Source organism: Triturus cristatus, chromosome 10 (genome assembly GCF_964204655.1).
Source record: "Triturus cristatus chromosome 10, aTriCri1.1, whole genome shotgun sequence".
Lineage (NCBI taxonomy): Eukaryota > Metazoa > Chordata > Amphibia > Caudata > Salamandridae > Triturus > Triturus cristatus.
In genome coordinates this window covers 894,937,774-894,962,243 of record NC_140593.1, presented here as the reverse complement: position 1 = coordinate 894,962,243, position 24,470 = coordinate 894,937,774, and the positions used below count along the sequence as shown (strand labels likewise).

The following is a 24,470-nucleotide window of genomic DNA, read 5'->3' as shown; positions in this document are numbered from 1 at the left end:
ACTGCTGTTCGTTACTTTTGATGTCGAGAGTCTTTATACATGTATTGACAAACAGTTTGGTACTATGGCAGTGCACTCCTTCCTGGACAGGGAGGGTACAGTATTTTATGAATATAACAAAATGATTGCTGAGATGGTAAACATCATACTTCTGAACAACTTCTTTCTACACGACAACCGCTGGTTCCAACAGATCAAAGAGACCGCAATGGGTTCCAGGTTTGCTCTTTCTTACGCCTGCCTTTTCATGGGGTGGTACGAGAAGGAACATGCCTGGGCTCGATGTGCCTCCCCCTGGACTGAATTCATTGTGTTCTGGGGGATGTACATAGATGATATAATCTGCCTTTGGTCTGGTTCTGTGGAACAGTTACAGTAATACTTTGTTTATCTTAATGAAAATGCATTTTATGTGAAACTAACAATGTCTTTCAACAATGACAGTATCAATTTCCTTGACATTCGCTTCTATGTTGAACATTGGGTAATACAAAGTACATTGTATAGAAAGGAAACGGCGTGCAATGCCATACTGCATGCCTCCAGTGCCTTCTCGAGTTCTGTTATTAATAATATTCCTTTTGGCAAGCTCACACGCATTAGGAGAAACTGCAGTGAAGAAGTGACTTTCCTTTCCAATATCAGAGAGACAAGAAAGAGATTACAAAAGAGAGGATAAGGCAACAAGGTTTTGGATAGAGCAAAAACCAGGATACTGCCAACTGATAGGGAACTTACACTTCAGGATAAGGTAGAATACCGGAGGGTATCTAAAAATAGAGAGAAGGCAAGATTTTTCACACAGTACACCACACACAGTGATAAGATTTTTAAGGCCTTCCGAAAGAACTGGCATTTACGCACTGATATCGCGGGCCTCAAGGACTGTATTACTGATGTACCTGCTATCACATACAAGAGGGGGGGTATCCTTGAAGAAATATCTATGTACAAGCTATGGGACAACACCACAAACAAGTGGACCTGGTTACCATGTAAACCTAAAGGTTTTTTAGGTCTCGCCTATGCGGTGTGCATGCGCTGCATAGGAGGACCTTTAGCCATTGCTCTGCTCTTTTTGGAAGCACATACTTGTGCTTATGGCGGCATCCACCTTGCGGGAGCGAGCAGGGGCGCGCCCACAAGTACGAGTATGTACTTCCAAAAAGAGCCGACTGCGCGCATCGCACTTACGAATGCACCATTCCCGGGCCAGCAAACACACAATCGTAGTGCCAGCAGTGTGTTTGCTTTTACTGTGACAAGGACATGTGTGCTTTAAAATAGCACCATTAGTTATTCACTCGTGCACGGCTATCATTTACTTTGTGTTTTGCTTTTACTGTGACAGTTTTCTCATCACTCCTCCCTCGTGCTCTATCTTGCTTTCTTTTTTATATCATTCACTCTGTGTTTTGCTTTTACCTTTTCTCACTATTTGTCACCACGTCCACCACCACCAAGTCCACTAACACATCCACCACAACCACCACCATGACCACCACCCCCACGTCCACCACAACCACGTCTACCACCACCACCACATCCACCACCACCACCACCACCATGTCCACCACCACCACGTCCACCACCACCACATCTACCATCACCCTCACGTCCCCCCTATCCACCACCCCCATGTCCACCACCACCACATCCACCGCAACCACCATGTCCACCACCACCACACCCACCAACACCACGTCCACCACCACATCCACCACCGCCACCACCTCCACATCCACCACCACCATGTTCACCACCACCATGTCCCCCACCACCACGTCCACCACCACCACATCCACCAACATGTCCACCACCGCCACATCCACCACCACCACGTCCACCACCACCACCATGCCCACCACCACATTCACAACATCCACCACCACATCCACCACCACGTCCACCACCACGTCCACCACCACCACATCCACCACCACGTCCACCACCACGTCCACCACCACGTCCACCACCATGTCCCCCACCACGTCCTCCATCACCACCACATCCACCACCACCATGTCCACCATGTCACCACATCCACCACCACCACGTCCACCATCACCACGTCCACCACCACATCCACCACCACCATGTCCACCACATCCACCATCACCATGTCCACCACCACCATGCCCACCACCACCAGATCCACCACCACCACGTCCACCACCACCACGTCCACCACCACGTCGACCACTACCACATCCACGTCCACCATTGCCACCACGTCCACCAACACCACCACATCCACCACCACATCCACCACCACCACTACCTCCACCACCACGTCCACCACCACCATGTCCTCCACCACCACCATGTCCTCCGCCACGTCCACCACCACATCCACCACCACCACATCCACCACCACATCCACCACCCCCACGTCCACTCCCACCACATCCACCACCACCAAGCCCACCACCACCACATCCACCACCACATCCACCACCACATTCACTACATCCACCACCACAACCACCACCATCACGTCTTTTTTTTATATCATTCAGTCTGTGTTTTGCTTTTACCTTTTCCCACTATTTGTCACCACGTCCACCACCACCAAGTCCACTAGCACGTCCACCACCACCATGTCCACCACCCCCATGTCCACCACCACCACGTCCACCACCACCACCAAGTCTACCACCACCATGTCCACCACCACCATGTCCACCGCCACCACATCTACCACCACTCTCACGTCCCCCCTATCCACCATCCCCATGTCCACCACCACCACATCCACCACAACCACCATGTCCACCACCACCACACCCACCACCACCACGTCCACCACCACCACCACATCCACCCCCACCACCACATCCACCACCACCACCATGTCCACCACCACCATGTCCACCACCACCACGTCCACCACCACCACGTCCACAAACATGTTCACCACCACCACATCCACCCCCACCATGTCCACCACCACCACCACGTCCACCACCACATTCACCACATCCACTACCACATCCACCACCACGTTCACCACCACATCCACCACCACATCCACCACCACTTCTACCACCACGTCCACCACCACATCCACCACCATGTCCACCACCACCATGTCCACCACCACCACCACGTCCACCACCACCACGTCCTCCATCACCACCATGTCCACCACCACCACGTCCACCACATCCACCACCACCACCACCATGTCCACCATCACCACGTCCACCACCACATCCACCACCACCACCATGTCCATCACCACCACAACATCCACCATCACCACAACCACCACAATGTCCACCACCACCACATCCACCACCATGTCCACCACTACGTCCACCACCACATCCACCAACACCACATCCACCACCACCATGTCCACCACCATCATGTTCACCACCACCATGTCCACCACCACATCCACCACCACCACATCGACGTCCACCACCACCACCACGTCTACCAACACCACCACATCCACCACCACAACCACCTCCACCACCACGTCCACCACCATGTCTACCACCACCACGTCCACCACCACCATGTCCTCCACCACCACCATGTCCCCCACCACGTCCACCACCACATCCGCCACCACCACATCCACCACCACCACCACATCCACCACCACCAAGCCCACCACCACCACATCCACCACAACCGCCACATCCACCACCACATTCACCACCACATCCACCACCACCACATCCACCACCACCACGTCCACCACCACCACATCCACCACCACGTCCACCACCACATCCACCACCAAGTCCACCACCACCACGTCCACCACCACCACGTCCACCACCACGTCGACCACCACATCCACCACCAAGTCCACCACCACCACGTCCACCACCACATCTGCCACCACCACGTCCACCACCACCACCACATCCACCACCACCAAGCCCACCACCACCACATCCACCACCACCGCCACATCCACCACCACATTCACCACCACATCCACCACCACCACATCCACCACCATGTCCACCACGTCCACCACCACCACATCCACCACCACGTCAACCACCACATCCACCACCAAGTCCACCACCACCACGTCCACCACCACCACTCCCACCACCACCACCACATCCACCACCACCACCACCATGTCCACCATCACCACATCCCCCACCACCACATCTGATACCACCACGTCCACCACCATGTCCACCACCACCATGTCCACAACCACCACGTCCACCACCACCACATCCACCACCACTATGTCCACCACCCCATCCACTATGTCCACCACCACGTCCACCACCACCATGTCCACCACGTCCACCACGTCCTCCACCACCACCACATCCACCACCACCACATCCACCACATCCACCACCACCACCACGTCCACCACCACCACGTCCACCACCACATCCACCACCACCACGTCCACCACCACCACATCCACCACCACCATGTCCACCATATCCTCCACCACCACCACATCCACCACCACCACATCCACCACCACGTCTACCACATCCACCACCACCACCACCACGTCCACCACCAGCACGTCATCCAGCACCACCATGTCCACCACCACCACATCCACCACCACCAGGTCCACCACCATGTCCACCAACACCACCACATCCACCACATCCACCACCACCATGTCCACTGCATCCACCACCACGTCCTCTGCATCCACCACCACGTCCACCACCACGTCTACCACCACATCCACTACCACCACCATGTCTACCACCACCACATCCACCACATCCACCACCACCACCACGTCCACCACCACCCCATCCACCACCACATCCACGTCCACCACCACCACCACGTCCACCACCACCATGTCCACCACCACCATGTCCACCACCACGTCCACCACCACCACCATGTCCTCCACCACGTCCACCACCACCACATCCACCACCACCACATCCACCACCACCACATTGTCCACCACCACATCCACCACCACACTGTCCACCACCACACCCACCACCACATCCACCACTACCACGTCCACACCACCATGTCCACCACATCCACCACCACATCCACCACCATCCTGTCCACCACCTCCATGTCTACCACATTGTCCACCACCACATCCACCACCACCACGCCCACCACCACGCCCACCACCACGTCCACCACTACCACGTCCACACCACCATGTCCACCACCATCACATCCACCACCACATCCACCACCATCACGTCCACCACCACCACCACCACCATGTCCACCACCACCATGTCCACCACCACGTCCACCACTACCACGTCGACCACCACCACATCCACCACCACCATGTCCACTATAATGTCCACCACCATGTCCACTATAATGTCCACCACCATGTCCACCACCACATCCACCACCACACTGTCCACCATCACATCCACCACCATGCCCACCACCACGTCTACCACCACCACCACATCCAGCACCACGTCCACCACCACCATGTTCACCACCACCACCATGTCCACCACTACCACCACCACATTCACCACCACCAGCACATCCACCACCATGTCCACCACCACAACGTCCACCACATCCACCACCACCACGTCCACCACCACATCCACCACCACCAAGTCCACCACTACTACCATGTCCACCACCACCACCACGTCCACCACATCCACCACCACATCCACCACATTCACCACCACATCCACCACCATGTCCACCACCACCACATCCACCACCACCACCATGTCCACCACCACCACGTCCACCACCATCACATCCTCCACCACCACCACATCCTCCACCACCATGTCCTCAACCACATCCACCACTACCACATCCACCACATCCACCACCACCACGTCCACCACCACCACCATATCCACCACCACATCCACCACCATGTCCACCACCACCACGTCCACCACCACCACCACAATGTCCACCACCACGTCCACCACGATCACCACATCCACCACCACCACCATGTCCACCACCACCATGTCCACCACCACATCCACAACCACCACCACGCCCACCACCACCACGCCCACCACCATATCCACCACCACCACCATGTCCACCACCACCATGTCCACCACCACATCCACCACCACCACGTCCACCACCACCACCATGTCCACCACCACCACGCCCACCAACACCATGCCCTCTCCACCACCATGCCCACCACCACCACATCTACCACCACCACGTCCACCACCACCATGTCCACCACCACCACGTCCACCTCCAACAAGGCCACCACCATATCCACCACGTCCACCCCCACCACATCCACCCCCACCACATCCACCCCCACCATGTCCACCACCACCATGTCCACCACCACCACTATGTACACCACCATGTCCACCACCACATCCATGTACACAACCACCACCACCACCACCAGGTCCACCACCACCACCACATCCACCACCACGTCCACCACCATGTCCACCACCACCACATCCACCACCACCACGTCCACCACCACCACCACATCCACCACCACATCCACCACCACCACATCCACTACCACCACATCCACCACCACCACGTCCACCACGACCCGTGACAGGTAAAGTGTCACTGCAGGGCAGGGGTAATAGGAGTGTCAACCCCGGCTGTACATGGGACATTTAAGGATGCATTGGGTGTGAGAAGACGGGAATAGGGGATAGAAGTGTTACACCAGACCCAAGATACATTTTGAAGAGGCGCAATGTCACAGGGGCTCCTGTAAAAGCACTAGCAGCATCTCTACCTCACAGTGGCATACATGCACGAGCCACTCACTCAAAGCAAGCATTGGCATAGCCAATAGGTCTCACCTTTGGGTCCTTATAAGTGTTTAGCCATGCAACACTTGATGTTGTTGCACCAAGGATATTGTGCTGGATAACTGAACACTTATAAGTTCCCAAAGGCGAGACCAACTGGCTATCCCAATGCTTGTTTTACCTGTGGGAGTTGTAACATCTGCCCCATGGGGAAGCACAGAACCAAGAACTTCTCTTACAACAGCCCAATAACATACTCCATTAAGTAGTTCATTAACTGTAACACCACCTATGTAGTGTATGTCCTGGGGTGTGAATGCGTAATAATATACGTTGGGAGTACCATACGCGGTTTGAAAACCTGTATCTAGGAACACCGGAGAGCACTACTAAGCAGGGATATCATATATCCTATAACAGAACATTACAGCAAGAAACACAATGGTGATGCCACATTTTGGTTTCACTGCATTGATCATGTCCCAATGAGCAATAGAGGGGGCAATAGGAAACTAAGACTCAGGCAAGCTGAATCCAAGAGGATTTGTCGATTATGAACAACTACACTTGGCCACAATACAGACGGGCAAATGCGTTATTTCTTATAAAGTCATTTGATCCCAGTACCCTGGAGATGAGTAGATCCAAAGGAAGTAGGAACACACATATGTAACTCAATTGGATGTACCTGCTGATGTTGATTCCACTATTCTTTGTTTAAATTTGCTGCAATTTTTATTATGGTGTCTACTGTTTTTCTCTTTCTATCTTTCTTTTTTCTTTTTCTTATATTTTTTTCTTACTATTTCTGGTTAGCTTGTATTTTCCACAATTAAAAGCAGGGACTTTTTACCCTGTTTCCTTATTTTATTTTCTACTGTCCTACTGCCTGAATCTACAATCCAGGGGACTGTTTTCTTTTTCACTTCTCTTGATTTCCTATAAATGGAACACCTCATCCATGATGTGTTGACGTAATACGTTGGCTAGAGTCATAATTATCAGTTATGATCTACTTACAACGCCTTGGTGGTTTGCACTTTTTCGCCAACATATTTTTGTCTGGTCGCCTTTTGGTTCATATATTATGGACGTGTCCTTCACTGGCCCCGCGAAATCACTGTGGGTAGTCGCTTTACCGATGTGTATCGTTTTGTGACCACTTGCGACCTTAATGGTGTGTTATTGTACGACATTTTTATTCTTACGGGTGTCCTTTATTTGAACCTTGGGCTGAGTTGTCATCTATATGCATTATGTTTGGGGATTTACAATTTCAAGATGGCACCTGTAGACCAATGTTCCAACCATGAATCCCGCCTTTGGTAATGGAGCATGTTATTGTTCCTGTTTCACTGTGATATGTAGATTATGTTTCTAATAGTCGGGTGCCCGGTTTTGTAATATTCATGAATCTTCAATTTATATTCCCATATTGATCTCTAGTTTTCCTTTGTTCACTTATTCCATTTATTAACTCTTTTAAAATTTGCATAGCAAGCGTACTGTAGGTTTCACGTTAGGAAACCTACCATTCCAATATGGCGCCCGAAATTGATCAGTATCTCGGCATTCGCTTTCATTCGTGACGCACTTCCGCCTGGATGCCAGACTGCCGCGAGTCTTTAAGTCTTTGAAACTGGGGTGGTGTTCTGTTACACTCTGTAAGGCGCACCTGCCATCCACAATTCCAAGATTTTGCTGGTAAGTTGATTGTCACGAGTTATTTATGCCCTGCAACACCCTCTTTGCGGCATCTTATCTCCAGGCTCACAAGCCCTTTATGCGCAGTTGCTAAGACTTTAATGACGCCGTGGGGGTGTTATTTGTTTGTCGAACTTCTATCTGACTATGTCTCAGGCCACTAACGATATGTATTATTTCATGTGGGCGATGGCCCTTTGATGGATTTTGAGTACGCATATATAAAGATCTTGCATTCAGGCAATATAATGGTCATGATGACTAGGATGCTAACATGGAATTGCGGGCTAGCACACTTAACTTGATGTTTGTTACCGTTAATGTGTGCGCTTGCTTTTTTTTTTTTTTTTTTTTTTGAAAAACCTTTATTTCAAAAATCAGGACACAGCTATTCAGCCGACAGCCCGAAGGTTCGGCAGCATTGAGAGTTAGATACAGTGATGTGTCCCCAGTACAGTACAAAGAGTAGCGCAAAGGTCCAATTTTAGGTAAACACAAAAAACCCCACAACAAACCCCAGCAAGGCAAGACATTGAAAGCCCATGGTGAAAGCCCCCAGGGGAGGCCGGACCCCACTCATCTACTAATTACAAGACAGTGTACGGAGGAAGAAGGGGGAAAGCAGAGGCCCAAAACAGTTCCGAAAACCAAACTGTGCTAGAAAGAAGGTCAGGGGGAAAGCTGTTCCTCGGGAGGTTCCAGATCCGGGGCAAGACATATTCCCCCCCTGTATTGGTTCCACCGCCCCCAGATGGCATGCCACTTCCGGGGGCGACCTCTGGAGCAATAGACCGTCTTCTCCCTAAACATGCTCCAGTCCATGTTCTCTTTCCACGCGGTCAGTGTAGGGGGTCCCGAGGAGCCCCACAATCGCGCGATATCCCTTTTAGCGACCATATTACCCAGAGTCACCCATTGGGTCTGCGCCTCATCGAGGTCAGTGGGCCCCCAGACGTTCAGGAGGCAACACCGCGCCTCCGGCTGCACAGCAATGCCCGTCACCTCCCCCATAACTGCATGGACTCTCCTCCAGAACTCCACAATGACACCACATTCCCAAATGATGTGCAGGAAAGTGCCCACCATACCACATCCCCTCCTGCACAGGCCGTCCTCCGAGAATCCCATGTGGACCAGCCTTGGCCCCGTCACATACACCCGGTGCAGTATTTTAAGCTGCACCAGCCTCAGACGCGACGGGATGGCAACCTCCTTAGGAGAAGAAACCGCTGACTGCCAGTCCTCATTATCCAACTCAAGGCCATCCCTAGTCCACTGTTCTCTCAGCCCCAAAAGCATGTCTGCCCGGACGTTAATCAATTTCTTATATATGAGCGAGATCGTGCTCTCGGGCATATGACCATCGAGGACCCGGTCCTCAAGGGGAGAGGACTCCGGCACCTTCTCACCCTCCACGAGGACTGATCGGAGGGCGTGGCGCAACTGGATATACCTGAAATACTCGGAGGGCCCCAGCTCATACTCAGTCTGCAACTCCTCGAAGGACTTCACCCTCCCCTTATGCAGCACATCTCCCACCTTGGATATACCTATCAGGTCCCACTTATCGAAACCCTTCGTATGCCAGAGCCTTCACAATCTCTCCGATTCAAACAATGGGGTAGCGAGGGTGAGCCTATCCTTCCAGCCCAGCGAGTCAGTCGCCATCTTCCACACACGCACCGCCACACCTGTGGGCCCCGTGAGGGACGAGTCTAGGGACCGCGAATACAACGCCCTGTAGTAGTTGCCACCACGCAGCAACCACCTGTCCATGGCATACCCAGGGCTGAGGGCGGGGCCATAAAACCCATGGTTGATCGCGCTCAGCTGCGTGGCCCAATAGTACCGTCGGATGTCTGGGAGCGCAATGCCCCCATCGTACCACGGGAGCGTCAACTTTGCAATAGCTATTCGCGGTCGCCCATCCCATAGCAACGTCCGTTGGAGGCCTTCGACCTCCCGAAAGTATTTGGCCGGTACCCAGTCCAAAGTGTTCTGGAGGGCGTAGAGGAAGCGGGGAAGAGACATCATTTTGAACAGGGCCGCACGCCCAACAAGGGAGAGCGGCAACTTCCGCCAACCTTCAACATCTCGCCTCAAACGTGCCAGGGGGGGGAGCAGATTCTTCTCGTAGCGCACAGCAGGGTCCATGGATATAAAGATCCCCAAATACACGAAGCCCTGCTGGGCGACCTGTATCGAACATGTTCTAGGGATCGGTGGGACCTCGCCACTAAGAACATACAAGTACGATTTGCCCCAATTAATAACGAGCCCCGAGTTCCTACCGAACGATGCGAGTACGTCACAGACCACTATAAGTGACTTCGTAGGTGAGGCAAGGTACAACAGGATATCATCGGCATAAAGCGAGATACGGTCCTCGTGATCAGGCGACCACCGAAGGCCCCGTATATCCGGGTGCCAACGTATCCACGCAGCCAACGGCTCAAGGGCGAGGGCGAACAACAGAGGCGACAGGGGGCAACCCTGGCGAGTACCCCTACCAAGCCGAAACGGAGTAGATGCCCGACCATTCACCACAACATTCGCTAGCGGCCCCTCGTACAGCAACCTAACCCAACTCACGAAACCGCGACCAAAACCAAACTTGGCCAGCACGGCCCATAAGTATGCCCACTCCACCGTGTCAAAGGCCATCGTGGCATCAAGAGACGCCACAATAGCCGGTTCACGCAGCGTGCCCGCCCTGGCGATGACGCCATGAAGACGCCTAAGATTTAATGCTGTGTTTCGGTGCGGGATGAATCCGGATTGATCCGGGTGAACCAAGTCGCCAAGAACCCTAATCAGACGGGTCGCCAGGAGTTTAGCCAGAATTTTCGGCTCAGCGTTGAGGAGTGAAATGGGCCGATAGGAGGCGCACCTATCTCGGGGTTTACCCTCTTTATGTATGACCACGATCGACGCCAGCCGCTGGTCCAACGGAAGGATCCCCCCCCCGCGCCTCCAAAAACATGGCGCGCAGGTGAGGGGCGACCCTATCCGGGAACAGCTTGTACAGATCAATCGGCAATCCGTTCGGTCCAGAGGCCTTACCCGAGTTCAACGCGCGAATAGCCCCCGCCACCTCGTCAACCGTTATGTCACCATCCAAATCGTCCCTATCTATGTCAGATAGGCAGGGCAACTCGATATCACGGAGGAGATCCGACGAGTCCTCGGGCGGCCTGTCCTACACAGAGGAATAAACCCTACGAAAATACTCCGCGAAACACTTCACAATCCCCTCAGGTTCCGCAATCACCTCTCCCCTCTCTCCCGTCAACTCTGGCACCACTCTATTGACCCGTTCTTTCCTGTCCAACCACGCCAGGAGTTTCCCTGCCTTATCTCCGACATCATACAGGCGGCCCTGTTGTTCCCTACTGAGGGTCTTAGCGGCGTTCGTCACCAGGTCCCTATACTCCGTCTGCTTCAAACAAAGCTCATGCAGTGAGGACTCTGTAACCCCTTCCTCCAAAGCCCCCTCAAGGGCCGCAATCTCCTCCTCTACCTGCCGTACCTCGCCATCCCTCCGATTCTTGGCAGCCACCACCAGGGAGAGGGCTTCCCCCCGAAGCACGGTCTTAAAAGCTTCCCACAGCGACACCGCCGAGTCCACAGTTCCCAGATTGTCCTCGAAGTAATTATCTACCTTCTTTACCAGGGCGCTGCGCATCTTGGGGTCTCGAAAATACCATGGGTTGATGGGGGCCACCCTCCCTCCTCCCTCCCGACCTAGATCCAGCCGGATCCACACTGGCGAATGGTCAGAGATACCGCGTGCCATGTGCCTCGCCTCGGATACCAACGAGGCATGTGCGGCCAGAGTGAGCAGGTAGTCAATCCTGGAGAGGCTACCATGCGCCCCGGAGTGGAACGTGTATTGACTCTGTGTGGGGTGCCGGAGTCTCCAGCAGTCTATCAGACCAAGCGTGTCTAGGAAATCTGGAAGCCATTTCTGAGCCCCCCCTGTGTCCCTGGGCGGGTATCTATCCAACAGTCCGGAGCCCACTGCGTTGAAATCCCCTCCCACTACCAGCATACCCCCCGGGAGAGTCAGCAAAGCCCTGCCCAGATCAGCAAATGTGGAGGCCTGCAGGGCCGGCGGGACATAAACCGAAACCAAAACCAGAGTCCTTCCTTCCCACCGCCCCGCCACCGCCACAAACCTCCCCCTATCGTCAACAATGGTGGAGTCCACCTCAAAAGGCAACGATGCTCTAACTAGGATGCCCACACCCCTGGACCCAGAAGAGAATCCCGAGTGTGCGATGAATTTATACCCCTTCCTATTCAGGGCATAGCACGTATTACCTATGAGATGCGTCTCCTGCAGCAGGGCAACATCTGGCATTGAGCGTTTCAAACATTGCAAAACAATCCCACTCTTGATGCGATCCCCCAAACCATTAACATTCCAGCTTATAACACTTAAGCCTCTACCCCCCATCCTCAAACGGAAAGAGGCCCACCCCACACCCGAGGAGCCACCATGGAACAGCCCTGAGGATAATCATCATGCCTTGCAGAAATAAACCCCCCAACAACAAAGCCCCAATCCCCGAAACTCCCCCCACCCTGCACCCCTGCTGCAGCTTACAAAGCCCCCCCAACTTGCAGTGTGCCTGTCGCCCTAAAAAACCCCAAAAGTCTACAAAAAGTACCCTAAGGGAGGAAAAGAGCACCCCTCGTCCTCCCGCAACCCTCCACAGTTACTGCATTCTGTTCAGTTTCTCAAGTATAGTCAAATCAAGTCAGGCCGTCTCTGAGATATCAGCCCTGTCCATCCCGGCCACTGTCTCCATGCTCGGCTGTGTCGTCCCCCGTCCGTCGCCGGGGCAAAGCGTCCAGCCATTCGTCGGCCATAACAGGAGAGTCAAAAAAGAATGTTCGATCTTCGTGCACCACCCGTAGTCTGGCAGGGAAAAGCATGGCATACTTCAGATCCAGTTCCCGAAGCCTCCGCTTCACCCCCAGGAAGCTCTGTCGCTGTCTCTGCACCTGCTGGGTGAAGTCCGGATAAAAATTCACCGACGCATTCTGGAAGGGAACTGGGCCCGTCACCCTCGATGCTTGCAGGATAGCGTCCCGATCTCGAAAATGAAAGAGCCGGGCGACAATCGGCCGCGGCGGGGCACCCGCCTTGGGCCGCCCGCCCGGCACCCTATGGGCCCTTTCCACCGCAAAAAACTTTCCAAGGCCCCTAGGCTTCAGATGATTAAGGACCAAATCCTCAACAAGCAGGTCCGCCGAAGCCTCATCCGAGGACTCCGGGACCCCGATGACGCGCACGTTGTTGCGCCTGGCCCGGCTCTCGAAGTCCTCCAGCCGGCGGGCGACGAGGTCACTCTCGGCCCTCAGCTTACGGACCTCGGTCTGCAGTTCCGCAACATCATCAGTGAGGCCCGTGGTCCTGAGGTCCAGGTTCTTAACGCGTTCGTTCGTCTTGCCCAGGTCCGAGCGGATCAGATTGACATCCACCAGGATGGCGTCCACCTTATGCGCCAGGGCCTCGAACTGTCTCCCCATCGAGGTCTGCATCCCGTCGAGCGCGCCCATGACATCCTGTAGGGAGAGCTCCGGTGTCACCGGCAAGTCCTCCTTCTGGGCATCCGGCGCCTGGCTCGATCCACTCGGTGATACTTTCTGGAGAGCGTAGCGGTCCATGCTGTTGACTTGGGTATACGTTCCCCGCCTGGTAGACTTAGTCTTCAGCCGATCCCCTTCTGCTTTGCCCGACATAATGGACTCCAGGCAGTCCAGTGCAGTTAAGACTGGTCCCTCTCAGAGAGAGGAATAAGGAGTGAGCAGTTCTGCCTTATGCTGCCAGAGTAGCCCGCCGAGCGTACTTGGGGTAATAAAGCCACCCAGAGCTCTCCAGTGTCCGGGCAGACAAAGGGAACGAAATCGAAAGTGAAAGCGCGGGGACCTCCGTCCGACAGTTCACACCTCGCCTGGCCGTTGTTGATCAACTAGGAGCCGGGCATCCTGCCAACTCTAGCCCCTGTCATCCCCGGGAGATAGGCCGCAATCTTCCGCCAGGCGTAAGTCCGGTTCCCGATGGGCGATCCGACCGCGGGTAGCATCAATCGCCTCCCTGACAACTCAGCAACACGATGCCATGCATACCATCAGGATTAGAGACAGGATAGTCGACGGAGGGCACGAGGGTCTCGGGAGCTCAAAGCTCACGCGGCCATCTTGGTCAAGCGCTAGGCTCCTCCGCCGCGCTTGCTTTTTTAAAATTCCCCCCACAGTGATGTTTGGGGTTTTTGTATACATTGTCTGTATTCTTTTGGAGATTTATTCTAACTGCTAATGAGGCTTAAAATTAGTACAACAAATATTATCCTTATTCTTTTAGAGTGTGGGCTGGAATCGATCTACTGGAACCTTGACTGTGGAGCCGCCAGATGGGATTACCTGTGATATATCTTTTTGCAATACACTTCGGAATGATCATTTAAATACCACCATTATAGGTGAGAATATCTGACTCTCAGTTGTCCGTCAAAAGTTTAGGCACGTTGTCTTTGTACCTCCTATCGGGAGGCCTTAAATCATCTTTACTCATTTATATATAGTCCTTAATTAAGTGACTTTTGGTATTTTTATATTTATTTTTAGACCGTTGTAACTGCCACTTACGCACTGTTACTTTTATTGAGGGGTTTCCAGTTGTGATTCGGTTATTATACCTCTGCTATTTGATTTCGACAGGACTACTGGTAACTACCAATACTGGTGAGAAGTTTTGTCTCTCATTTGTTTGTGAATTCTTGAAAGTCATTTGCCCACTAATGTCTTAGGTTTACATATTTAGATATAGTCCTTAATAAAGTGACTTTTGGTGCTTTTACTTTTAGACCGTTGTAACTGCCTTTTATCCTCTGGAACTCTTACTGAGGGGTTTGCAGTGGTGACTGGGTTATTATACCTCCGTGATTAAATCTCGACAGGACCGCTGCTAATTATCATTAACGGTAAGAATTTTTGACTTGCATTTGTTTGTTAATGCTTGAAGGTAATTAATCTACTAATGTCTCAGGTTTTCCCTAACATCTGCCTCCCCTTTCACCAATGCAATTTTGTATATATACATATATATTCTCCCTTCCTTTTGAATATAGCTATGGTATTAAAACAGAATATGGCTCTAAATTAGACCCGATACCTTTTGTTTTTCTGTGAGGATTTTCTCCCTCCATTTTTCTTACAATTTCCCTTAAAAATCTTTTAACTATTTATCTACTTCTTTTTCTACTTCTTTCTGAGATCTACCATTCTTCTTTTTATAAAATATATTTTTTTTAATTATTCTATTTAAAAAAATGATTCTATGTAAATAAGTGCATATACAAAATGTTGCTTGTGATATTTGGAATTTTGTGTTACTAAGGATCTGTACACATTGTGGTATTTTCTATATTGGTTGTCTATACTTATTTTTTATATTAGGGTTTGGCTCAGATTCTGGATCCCAAGGTATTAGGCTTATTACATTGTGGTGTCATAAGGATTTGTTCCAAATACACAATATATATACATTTTCTTATATAGATGTATGACTTTTTGGTCATGTGTTTGGTGTTATTTGTATTTACATATGTGATGTAGTTTTCGTTGTGTTTAAGTGTTTTTTTTAAATGTATTTGTGTATATTTATGTGCTGTCTTGTGTCAATTGTTTCAGCCCTGAAGAAGTTCCTTTGTAAAGAACGAAACGCGTTGGCTGATGTTTTGACTGCATGTTTTACTATAAGGAATAAAAGAAACTTAAAGGACTTCCTTATTAGCGTTTGGACTGTTTTCCTGGTGCACCTTCCATTCCTTCAAAATCTGAGGATACCTTTCTGTGAGGAGACTCACCCTTATAGAGGGTGGCCGACAGCTGCTCTGGGTCAGCGAGTTCGGGCCCAGAAAAGCGGGCAGACCTTGGGAGAGGTTCCCTATCAATAGCCCATAAGTACAACCATTAGTAAGCAAGCTAGGCTAATGACTGCAGGAGGTAATCTCCGAATGGCTGTCCTGGCATCTCTGGATCGACTTCAACTGGCCCCCATTCATCTCATTCTTCAAGACCTTAGACTGGGGCAGTGTGAAGATGGTACAGAGTTAGAAGAGCATGATGGGGTGGAGACCTGGTTTCTCTGTTGGAGCCTGCTATTGAGAACAGGGTCTAATGTGCTGGCTCGAGTCCATCAATCACAACCCCGCTGCTTAGGCACTGGCAAACCTCGCTCAGGAAGCATGGTAAGCAGCAAGTCCAAGAAGGACACCAATATTACATTTCTCTTTCATCAGGGTTTCCAGAAGAATGGTGGTAGACAGCCAATAAGAGGGGACTTAAGAGACTTGCTTGTGAGGGGATACAGGTCACTCAGACTAAGAAAGCTTAAGTGGTAACCAGATCGTTCATGTGGGAGTTTTTTAGAGACATCAAAGAAGAACTCAACTCAATTATACAAAAAGCCTCACAAGGGCTGAAGGAAATCCATAGAGAAGTCTTAGACTGGGGACAGTTCTCTCTGTGGAAAAACGAGGCATTAGCATTTATTAGGCTTGAAATATTTAAAGGCCACTATCCCCTTTTTGGAGGAACAACACATTCTCTTTCAACAGAAGCAGGAAGATCTAGAAAAAGGGATGGGCTAGAACACAGAGAGAGTCAGGGGATCTCCTAAGCATACAGAAGGAAAAGATATCAAGAAATACATCCATAACTTGTTTGACATGGTCTTGGAATTCACAGATTGAAGCCGAACCCACATAGACCAAACCCAGAGTTGTACCTCTTTCCCCCCAGAGGAGGCCAGAGGTACTGAAACAAGTACATTACTTTAGAATAAAGACAGACTAATGACTAACCTGTGGAACAACAGTAAAATCCCCCTTAAATGTCATAAAGCTGAAGCTGTTCCCGGATCTATCAATTGCAGCCCTGCAGAAGAGAAATGCCTTCTATCTCATGACTTGTCAGAAAAGCACTCAAGGTTTGAACAGACTACGCAAAAAGCCGTAAGCATATGCAAAAAGAGACTGAAGTCAGAGACATGAAGATTGTGGGAGACTGGACAGTGGTGTATGGGCTGAGATACCAGAGCCAAGTCTTCCAGGTCAAGGAGAAATGGTTTGTTGTGTTGATTGTGGTATATTATATGGTATGGTTTGCAGCCTTTCTGTGTAATGTTCTCTCGAAACTGTCTTGGGTCCTGTCAGGCCCATTTGTAAAACCTCTAGCTAATCTCTGGGTAGCTGCGGCTTTGAGCAGAAAGGCTTGAACAAAGGAACTAGTGTAAAGCATTTAAAAGCCCCAAACAAAGAAATAAGAATGTCACACAACATGAGAGAAATTCAACATAAATTTATAAAAACAGATTGTATTTTTATGAATTTTTAGATACCAGGATGAGAAAAATCCCCTGGAGGGTTCTGTATACATTTTTCAATAGAACGTAAATCTCAGCTTTTCAGTCCAAAGAGCAAACAAGCATTGGTAACTGTCTTAAAATCTCAGCAGTCTGGCGATTGTAAGCAAAATCAAATGCAGTACTGAAAGAAGAGCCAGGTTCATGATGCATGTTCTAATTGGCCTAAGAGGATCAGATGGCAGTATGAGCAAAGTGCATTACAAACATAGTTTACAAAGTGCAATAATCATATTTTTTTTATAATAATCAGTTAATTGATGACATCAATTGAGACACAGCAATTATCATAAACGAATAATAAAGTGACAAGTGCAGCAGCCTGAGAGTGGAGAGGTGAGCAATAGCCATTTCTGCTACAAATCTTGGCTATAAAAACACAAAAGTGGTAAACGTGTATTATCCAAACTCTAACGAGCCACTGCTGTGGGCAAAAAAACATAATAAAGTGACCAGTTCATGACTTAAAAAATGACAAAGTAAACAATGGCCACTTCAGCTGTATCCACAGTTTTCCTCTGTTGTGACCTCCAACTAAGGAAGGACATAGATAGTAGACATGTAACAACCAAACTCCAATTGGTCAATACAAGCATCATAAAAACATTGTAACAACCTAAAAGTGACACAGTGGACAATAAATGCTTCTGCTGCTGGGGAAGTAATCCTGTCCATAAATTTTCCAAACTTGGGAGAGCATTTATGGGAAAGAAACTTATCAGCCATATCATCCGTACTTGGTTCACGTGACACTTCTGAAAGGATATAATCCTGTTATAAAATCTTATAATCTGAGTAACAGCATTTCTTCTCAGATTTGCCAGTTCTTTCCATACGTCCATTATTACCACTGAGATCTTTCAGAGCCTTTAACAAAGGCGTGCCAGTAAGGAGTAGTTGGACTGTTACCTGGTCACTAAAGCAGTCTCAAGTCCAGTTCCACACTTGACATCAAGATCGCCACAGACTTCAATGGAGCGGTCCTGATGATGGTGATGCAGGATGCTGAACACTGCTCTGGCTGCTGTGCGGTCGACAGGGGTGTCCTTGTAGTCCTTGTAGTTATTCCTTGGTACATGAGTATGGTGGAGGAGACTTTGGCCAGAGGGGTCGGTGTCCTTTGAAGTCCAGTGTGAGCCAGCAGAAGGTGAACTGTGGCTGAGCTACCGATCTCCATAGACAGTGGGTCCACTAATATCCTTTGGCGAAGGCTGGTGTCCATCTGTGGCAAGCAATATGGACTCAGACAACTCTACCGGGTCCGGGTGTAACTTTTGGTCATCAAGGATCGGTTTCTTGAGTCGCCCAGAGACGGTTAATGGTGATTCGAAGAAAGGGGCTACTGACGTGCCGCAGTGGGCTTCTTCAGCATTGATGGCCTTGGTGCTGGTTCCAGGAAGTCAGCCGACTGATCCTTGGAGTCACATCTTTGGTCTGGGTCTCGGGAGCTTTCCCATGAGTCAGGAGCCTCAGGCACAGTCCTCTCTTTGCTAGTTCAAGGCGCGGCAGGTGCAGTCGGTGCAGTCCCACTTGCCAGGCCACTATGACAGTCCTTCTTCCATCCTTTCTCCAGTCCCATTGTGATCTGAGATTTAGGGTGCCAGGGGTTCCATATTTACACCAAGAAAGTGCCCTGGGGGAATGATGCATTGACTAACCAATGGTTTACCAGGATCCCCCCACCCTGTTACAAATGTCGGCTATTTGTGGCAACTAGCAATCCGAAAGTGCACTATTTTGCCCATTCTCAAGATGTCTGAACCCTTCCTTGGATAGTAAGAGCTTAGTAGCTGACCCTAAAGGTGTAGCTACCTGTGAGCGACACTAACAAGAATACTAGTTTGGGCAGCCCTTCAGGAGTATGATTGCTATTTTCCCACCAAAGGTGGCTTCACCTTTGAAGCTCGCCGTTTGGGCCAACACCCTGAGTGACTTCCTGCAAAGGGGAGGTGACACCTCCCTCTGTAGTGGGCTACTATTGTTCCTGAGCCTGGGAGTCATTCATGCAACTCTCCAGGAGGGCAGAAGGCTGTCTGGCGAACAGCAACTGTGGGAGGCCATTGGACAATTTAAGCAACAGAGTGGCAATTATCTAAAAGTTGCCTTTTCTTAAAAGAGGCATTAAATTCGACTTGGGCATCAAGTCAGATTTAATGCCATTATTACTTTGATACCTTGAAGTACCCATTTTTGAGGTCGCACTCAAAGTTAGCCAGATTGAGAGGTCATCCGGTAATTCAGTGTTAGCCATTGGGGCTACTAACTTTTCCACAGCAAAAACAACAATTTGGAAGGTTTGCTGCTAGGACATATTAAAGGTATATGTCCTACTTAATAATAAACAGCTCTCTGCCTTAGGGGCTTCATGACCTCCTTAGGGGAGACATATGTAATGTTAAGGGAAGTGGGGACTTTTGGTTTAAAAGGCAAGGGGAACTAACAGTTTTGAAACTGCTCCTCCAGGCTGCAGTGGCAGGCTGGGAGCCATTTTGCACTGTGCCACACACAGAGTGGCCCAACCAGCGCTGCAGCCCTGGGGAGGGGGACACTGTCTTACATGCCCTGAGTAGTCTAGTACCACATAATAGGTACTTCTATGTAAACCAGCTTATGCCAATTGGGGGTAGCCAATTCAACATATATTTTGTAATGTGTTAGAACACTGGCACTGAGGTCTGGCAAGCAGGCCTCAGTGCACTCTCAGAGTTGAAAAACCAGCAGCTAGTAGTCCAAATGGGGGCAATAAGTAGGGGTAAAACCTGCAAAAAGCCTGTTTCCTGACAGTTATTCATTCAAATCAGCAGAACCACTGCTGTAAAGACAATTTAAGCAGTTAATTAGCGGAAACAAGTTTCTTCACAACTACTTGGTTGTGTAGTACCTGCACATACAGTTCATTCACTGCATCTGGTGTTCCTTGCACCTTTATTTTGTACTACCCATTGCGTTTCCTTTCTCACAGGTTTTGTACTTCGTAGAAGCCTTCTGCTGCAACTTTGGCCTTTGTTCCCTGATTGGTGCTCGATACTGCAGACACTCCTCAGCATTCCCTGGTGCTCCCTAGCTCAGAGAAGCTCTCTGAGAACTTCTGGACTTGTTAACCACTATTTCTTATGGAGCTGGGATGTTGATTATGTAATGATAGCATGCAGTCCTACACTTGCTACACCCTTGTTGTTATAGTTGGGGTAGCTGTGCTAGTGGCTCCTATGGTCCCCTTAATACTGCTGAGAGTCAGACCGAAACGTTTACCAACCTGATCCACTGTAAGACAAGTAATAAAACTCTAGTGTGTTTCTCTCTTCTCTGCATCCCCATTTTCCCCTCACAGGAACCTGTAGGCTGGGGATTAGTCAGTTCTCAGTAAGCAGCTCTTCTTTGGTGGACAGCAGTGGACTGTCATTGAATCCCATTTCTCCTAACTTTCCAACAACCCTTCCAGGTTGTAACACCACTCAATACCTCAATTCCTCAAGAGGCATGTCATCGGTTATAGGTGGGTCATGATTTTGGAATGGCACTAACAGCAATGGATGACAAAATCACTCAAAGAAGCCTGCTCAGTCCTTGGTGTAGAGGAGGGAGAGGAGTCTGAAACAGAAGGCACTCTGGCTCACCTATGTTTGAAAGGAGACCTGGTATGGTGGCAGAAATCCTTGGGGAAAAGACTGTCTGGCCAGAGAAAAAATGAGAGTAAACCTGAAAGGAAAGAGACCACATGTCAGGGGAAGAGGGTGAGCAATTTTCATGGTCCTCAGGGTCTTGAACCCAAGCTCTCTCATGTTCTAGTGTTGCCTACGGCCATGTGAGGGAAGTGGATGGAGGGAATGGTTCTAAACAGACCAGCCCAATGAGTGGTGAATTCAAAATGAAGAGCCCTGATGATGATAAAGAGGAATGGGGGAAGATAAACATGACCCGCTGACATTTGAGAGGAGATTCTTTAGTTTAAGGTAATGCTACAAATGGTAAATGTTTACTCTGGGATCTCAAAAACTGAGTACAGCAGAAAGTAGGCAGAGTCATGAGGAGTGAAGTCAATGATGGTCATCAAACACATTATTTTTTTACAAAATGTGCCCAAAAGAAATTCATAATGCGGAAAATGTGAAATTAACACTTTTTGATGTACCTAATCGTTCACAACCAGGCCACATTTCAAGATAGCTGAGGGTGCTTATGCAGTTGTTTATGTGTGCCAACAAGTTGGGGTCCTTCAATGGAGCTGTGGTTTAAGAAGAGTAACTTAGAATTATTTATAAGAAAAAGCATTAGCCTTACTAACTTATGGGCACGTCCCTACTCCTGTAGCTTACAATCATATTGGCTTCCTTCCCCTTCTGGCTCTCCTCCTCGTACGTCTCTTCCTCCTTCAAATCTTCCTAGTGGTTCTACTTTCTGAGTCCTTCTCTTCCTCCTTCTCATCATCATTCTTCTCGTCTGCCCTGTACTGCTCTTCTCCCTCCTCCTTCTGGTCCTCTTCCTTGCCCTGGACCTACTCTTCAGTCTTCATGTCCTCTTTCTCAGCCTCCTGGTGCTTAACTGGTCCCCCAGATCTGCACCTCCTCATTCTGAACCCAGCAGCTCCGGTTCTTTTTGGTTGTGTCCCTCCTGGTCTTCTCATTCATGTTCCAGCAAGTGTTGGTCCTCGTCCAGGTTATGGTCATGTTCCTTAGTCTTCTGATCCTGCTCCTCGACCCTATGATCCTCCTGGCCCGGGTCTACCTGGTACTTTTGGCTCTCCTGGTTCTGATCTTCCTCATTGTCTTGGCCTCGTCCTCTTGGTCCATCTTGTCTTTCTAGTCCTGGTCCTTCCGGCTGTGTTACTGCTTCAAATGATGGTTCTTAAGTCAGTTCTCCAAACCCCTGGCCTATTCCTGGCCATCCTAGGTCTGACCCTGCTTCCTTGATCCTCCTGTTTCTTTTTGTCCTAATCCTCTTGATACGAGTACTCTTGGCGCTAGTCCCCAGGGTCCTGGTCTCCATGATCCTGCTCCTGGTCCTTCTGACCCTGGTTCAAAAGGCCTTCCTTGTCCTGGCGCTTGCCCTTGCCCTCAATGGTCTTGGTGCTTCTGGCCCATGTCTTCTTGTTGTTATCATCCTGGTACTGGCTCCTTTAGTCCCCCTTGGGCCTTGTTGTGTTCCTGGCCCTCCTGTGACTTTCTCTTCTTCCTGGTCCTCTTAGATTTAATCTTCCTGATGCTGCCCTCCTCATCCTGTACTTCTGGGACTGGTTTAAAGATCGTAGGGTTAGAGTTGTTATAAAGGTTGGTTATGGAAGAGAACAGGGCTTTAAAGAGGTAGAGGAGGGCTGTTTGTAACAGTGCTCTACACGGGTTTTTGTTATCCTTACATGTATCAAGGCCCAAAGGATACTCACCAGATGGCAAGACTAGATCGCTAGGCCCAATAGTTGTGATTACCACTTAAAACTTAAAGGGGATTAATGCCTCTCTAAAGAGTTTGGGTATTCTCCTTGATCTGATATGTTTAGAGGTGGATGGGTCTCATTTAGGAGATGTTCTTGTTATTGTCAGTTACACAAATAATTTTACTTCAACTAACCATACAATGGTCATTATTGTTACATGTAGATGGAATGATATGATGAACAGGGGAACTTATAACTTCACCACTAGGTGAGCAAGGAAGCAATTCCTTTTGATTTATGTACCCTCACACACCCTAGTGGTGTCATGCTTCATCATCGGGTCACCCCGACGCCTAAAAGTCGGGGTGGGCTCGACCACAGTGTTGGGAGCGCTTTGAAGAAATTGCAGACCAGGGAGGCTATAAGATAAAAAACCTCAGACAGATCCCCAGTTTCCCTTTATTTTTTGGGTCTGTCTGGGTTGATTAAAATAATAAGAGTAGGGGTATATATAGGAGTGTTATGGTCCTATGACCCTAGTGCCAACATGTTTCAGTCCACAGTGGCCATAAAGGTCCAGGACTTTCTTCAGGGCAAACGAGGCCACCCTGGGATTCAGAAGGGGGAATTCCCTATTCTGTTTTATTATGGACAAGGGTAGAGTAGCTACTCCTTGTGTGAAAGACTGATTTATTAATCTGTCTTGCGTTGTACATCCATCTGTAAAAGAAAACACAAAGAAACACATATCCAACTTATACAAATCGGTTTGCATCATGGTGTTTCCAAAATGACGTGTTTCAAAATCGTGTTTGGAATCCAGAGCCACACCTATATGTGCCAGGTGGTCATAGAGGCATAATAGTGTGCAGCTATATCCACATATGTGTCACTCAAAAATTGTATCTGTGTACAGTTAATCGGCGTGTCAGATATATTGTGCGGTGGCGATTATGCTCGCATTCTATCTGAAACCAGTCGCCAAAAAGTGGATGCTATCAATGGCAAGAAACTCTCGGCCCACATCAATTCCCAACAGGACCATACTATCAGCCGGACTTCAACCAACATTTTTTAGGTCAGGGCGGAAGAAGAGGGAGACGAGGAAGAAGGGGGAAACGAATTCAGTGGGAAGAAGAGCGGAGCTCAGTGAACACCAGGAGCAACACCAGGGAACAACAGCCGAGCACAAGCAACACGAGGGATTAATTGTAAACCTCAC

The 24,470-nt window shown here is 49.8% G+C and overlaps 1 protein-coding gene across 8 annotated transcripts in view; it reads left to right on the top strand.

Annotated features, from left to right (window-relative positions):
- Window positions 1-24,470, top strand: part of LOC146796197 (small nuclear ribonucleoprotein G-like) — a 195,217-nt gene that overhangs the window by 85,466 nt on the left and 85,281 nt on the right. For 3 of the 8 annotated variants that reach the window (XR_014969574.1, XM_085628634.1, XM_085628636.1), the window contains 3 exons: window positions 14,815-14,932; window positions 15,078-15,194; window positions 15,317-15,433. Coding sequence is in view for 6 of the 8 variants with exons in the window: in XM_085628634.1 (XP_085484760.1) it covers window positions 14,815-14,932; window positions 15,078-15,194; window positions 15,317-15,399 (318 nt within the window). In the remaining 2 variants the exon portion in view is untranslated. Of the gene's footprint in view, window positions 1-14,814; window positions 14,933-15,077; window positions 15,195-15,316; window positions 15,434-16,142; window positions 16,260-24,470 lie in introns of those variants that run through there. The other 5 variants (XM_085628638.1, XM_085628639.1, XR_014969575.1 and 2 more) reach the window with 4 other exon arrangements.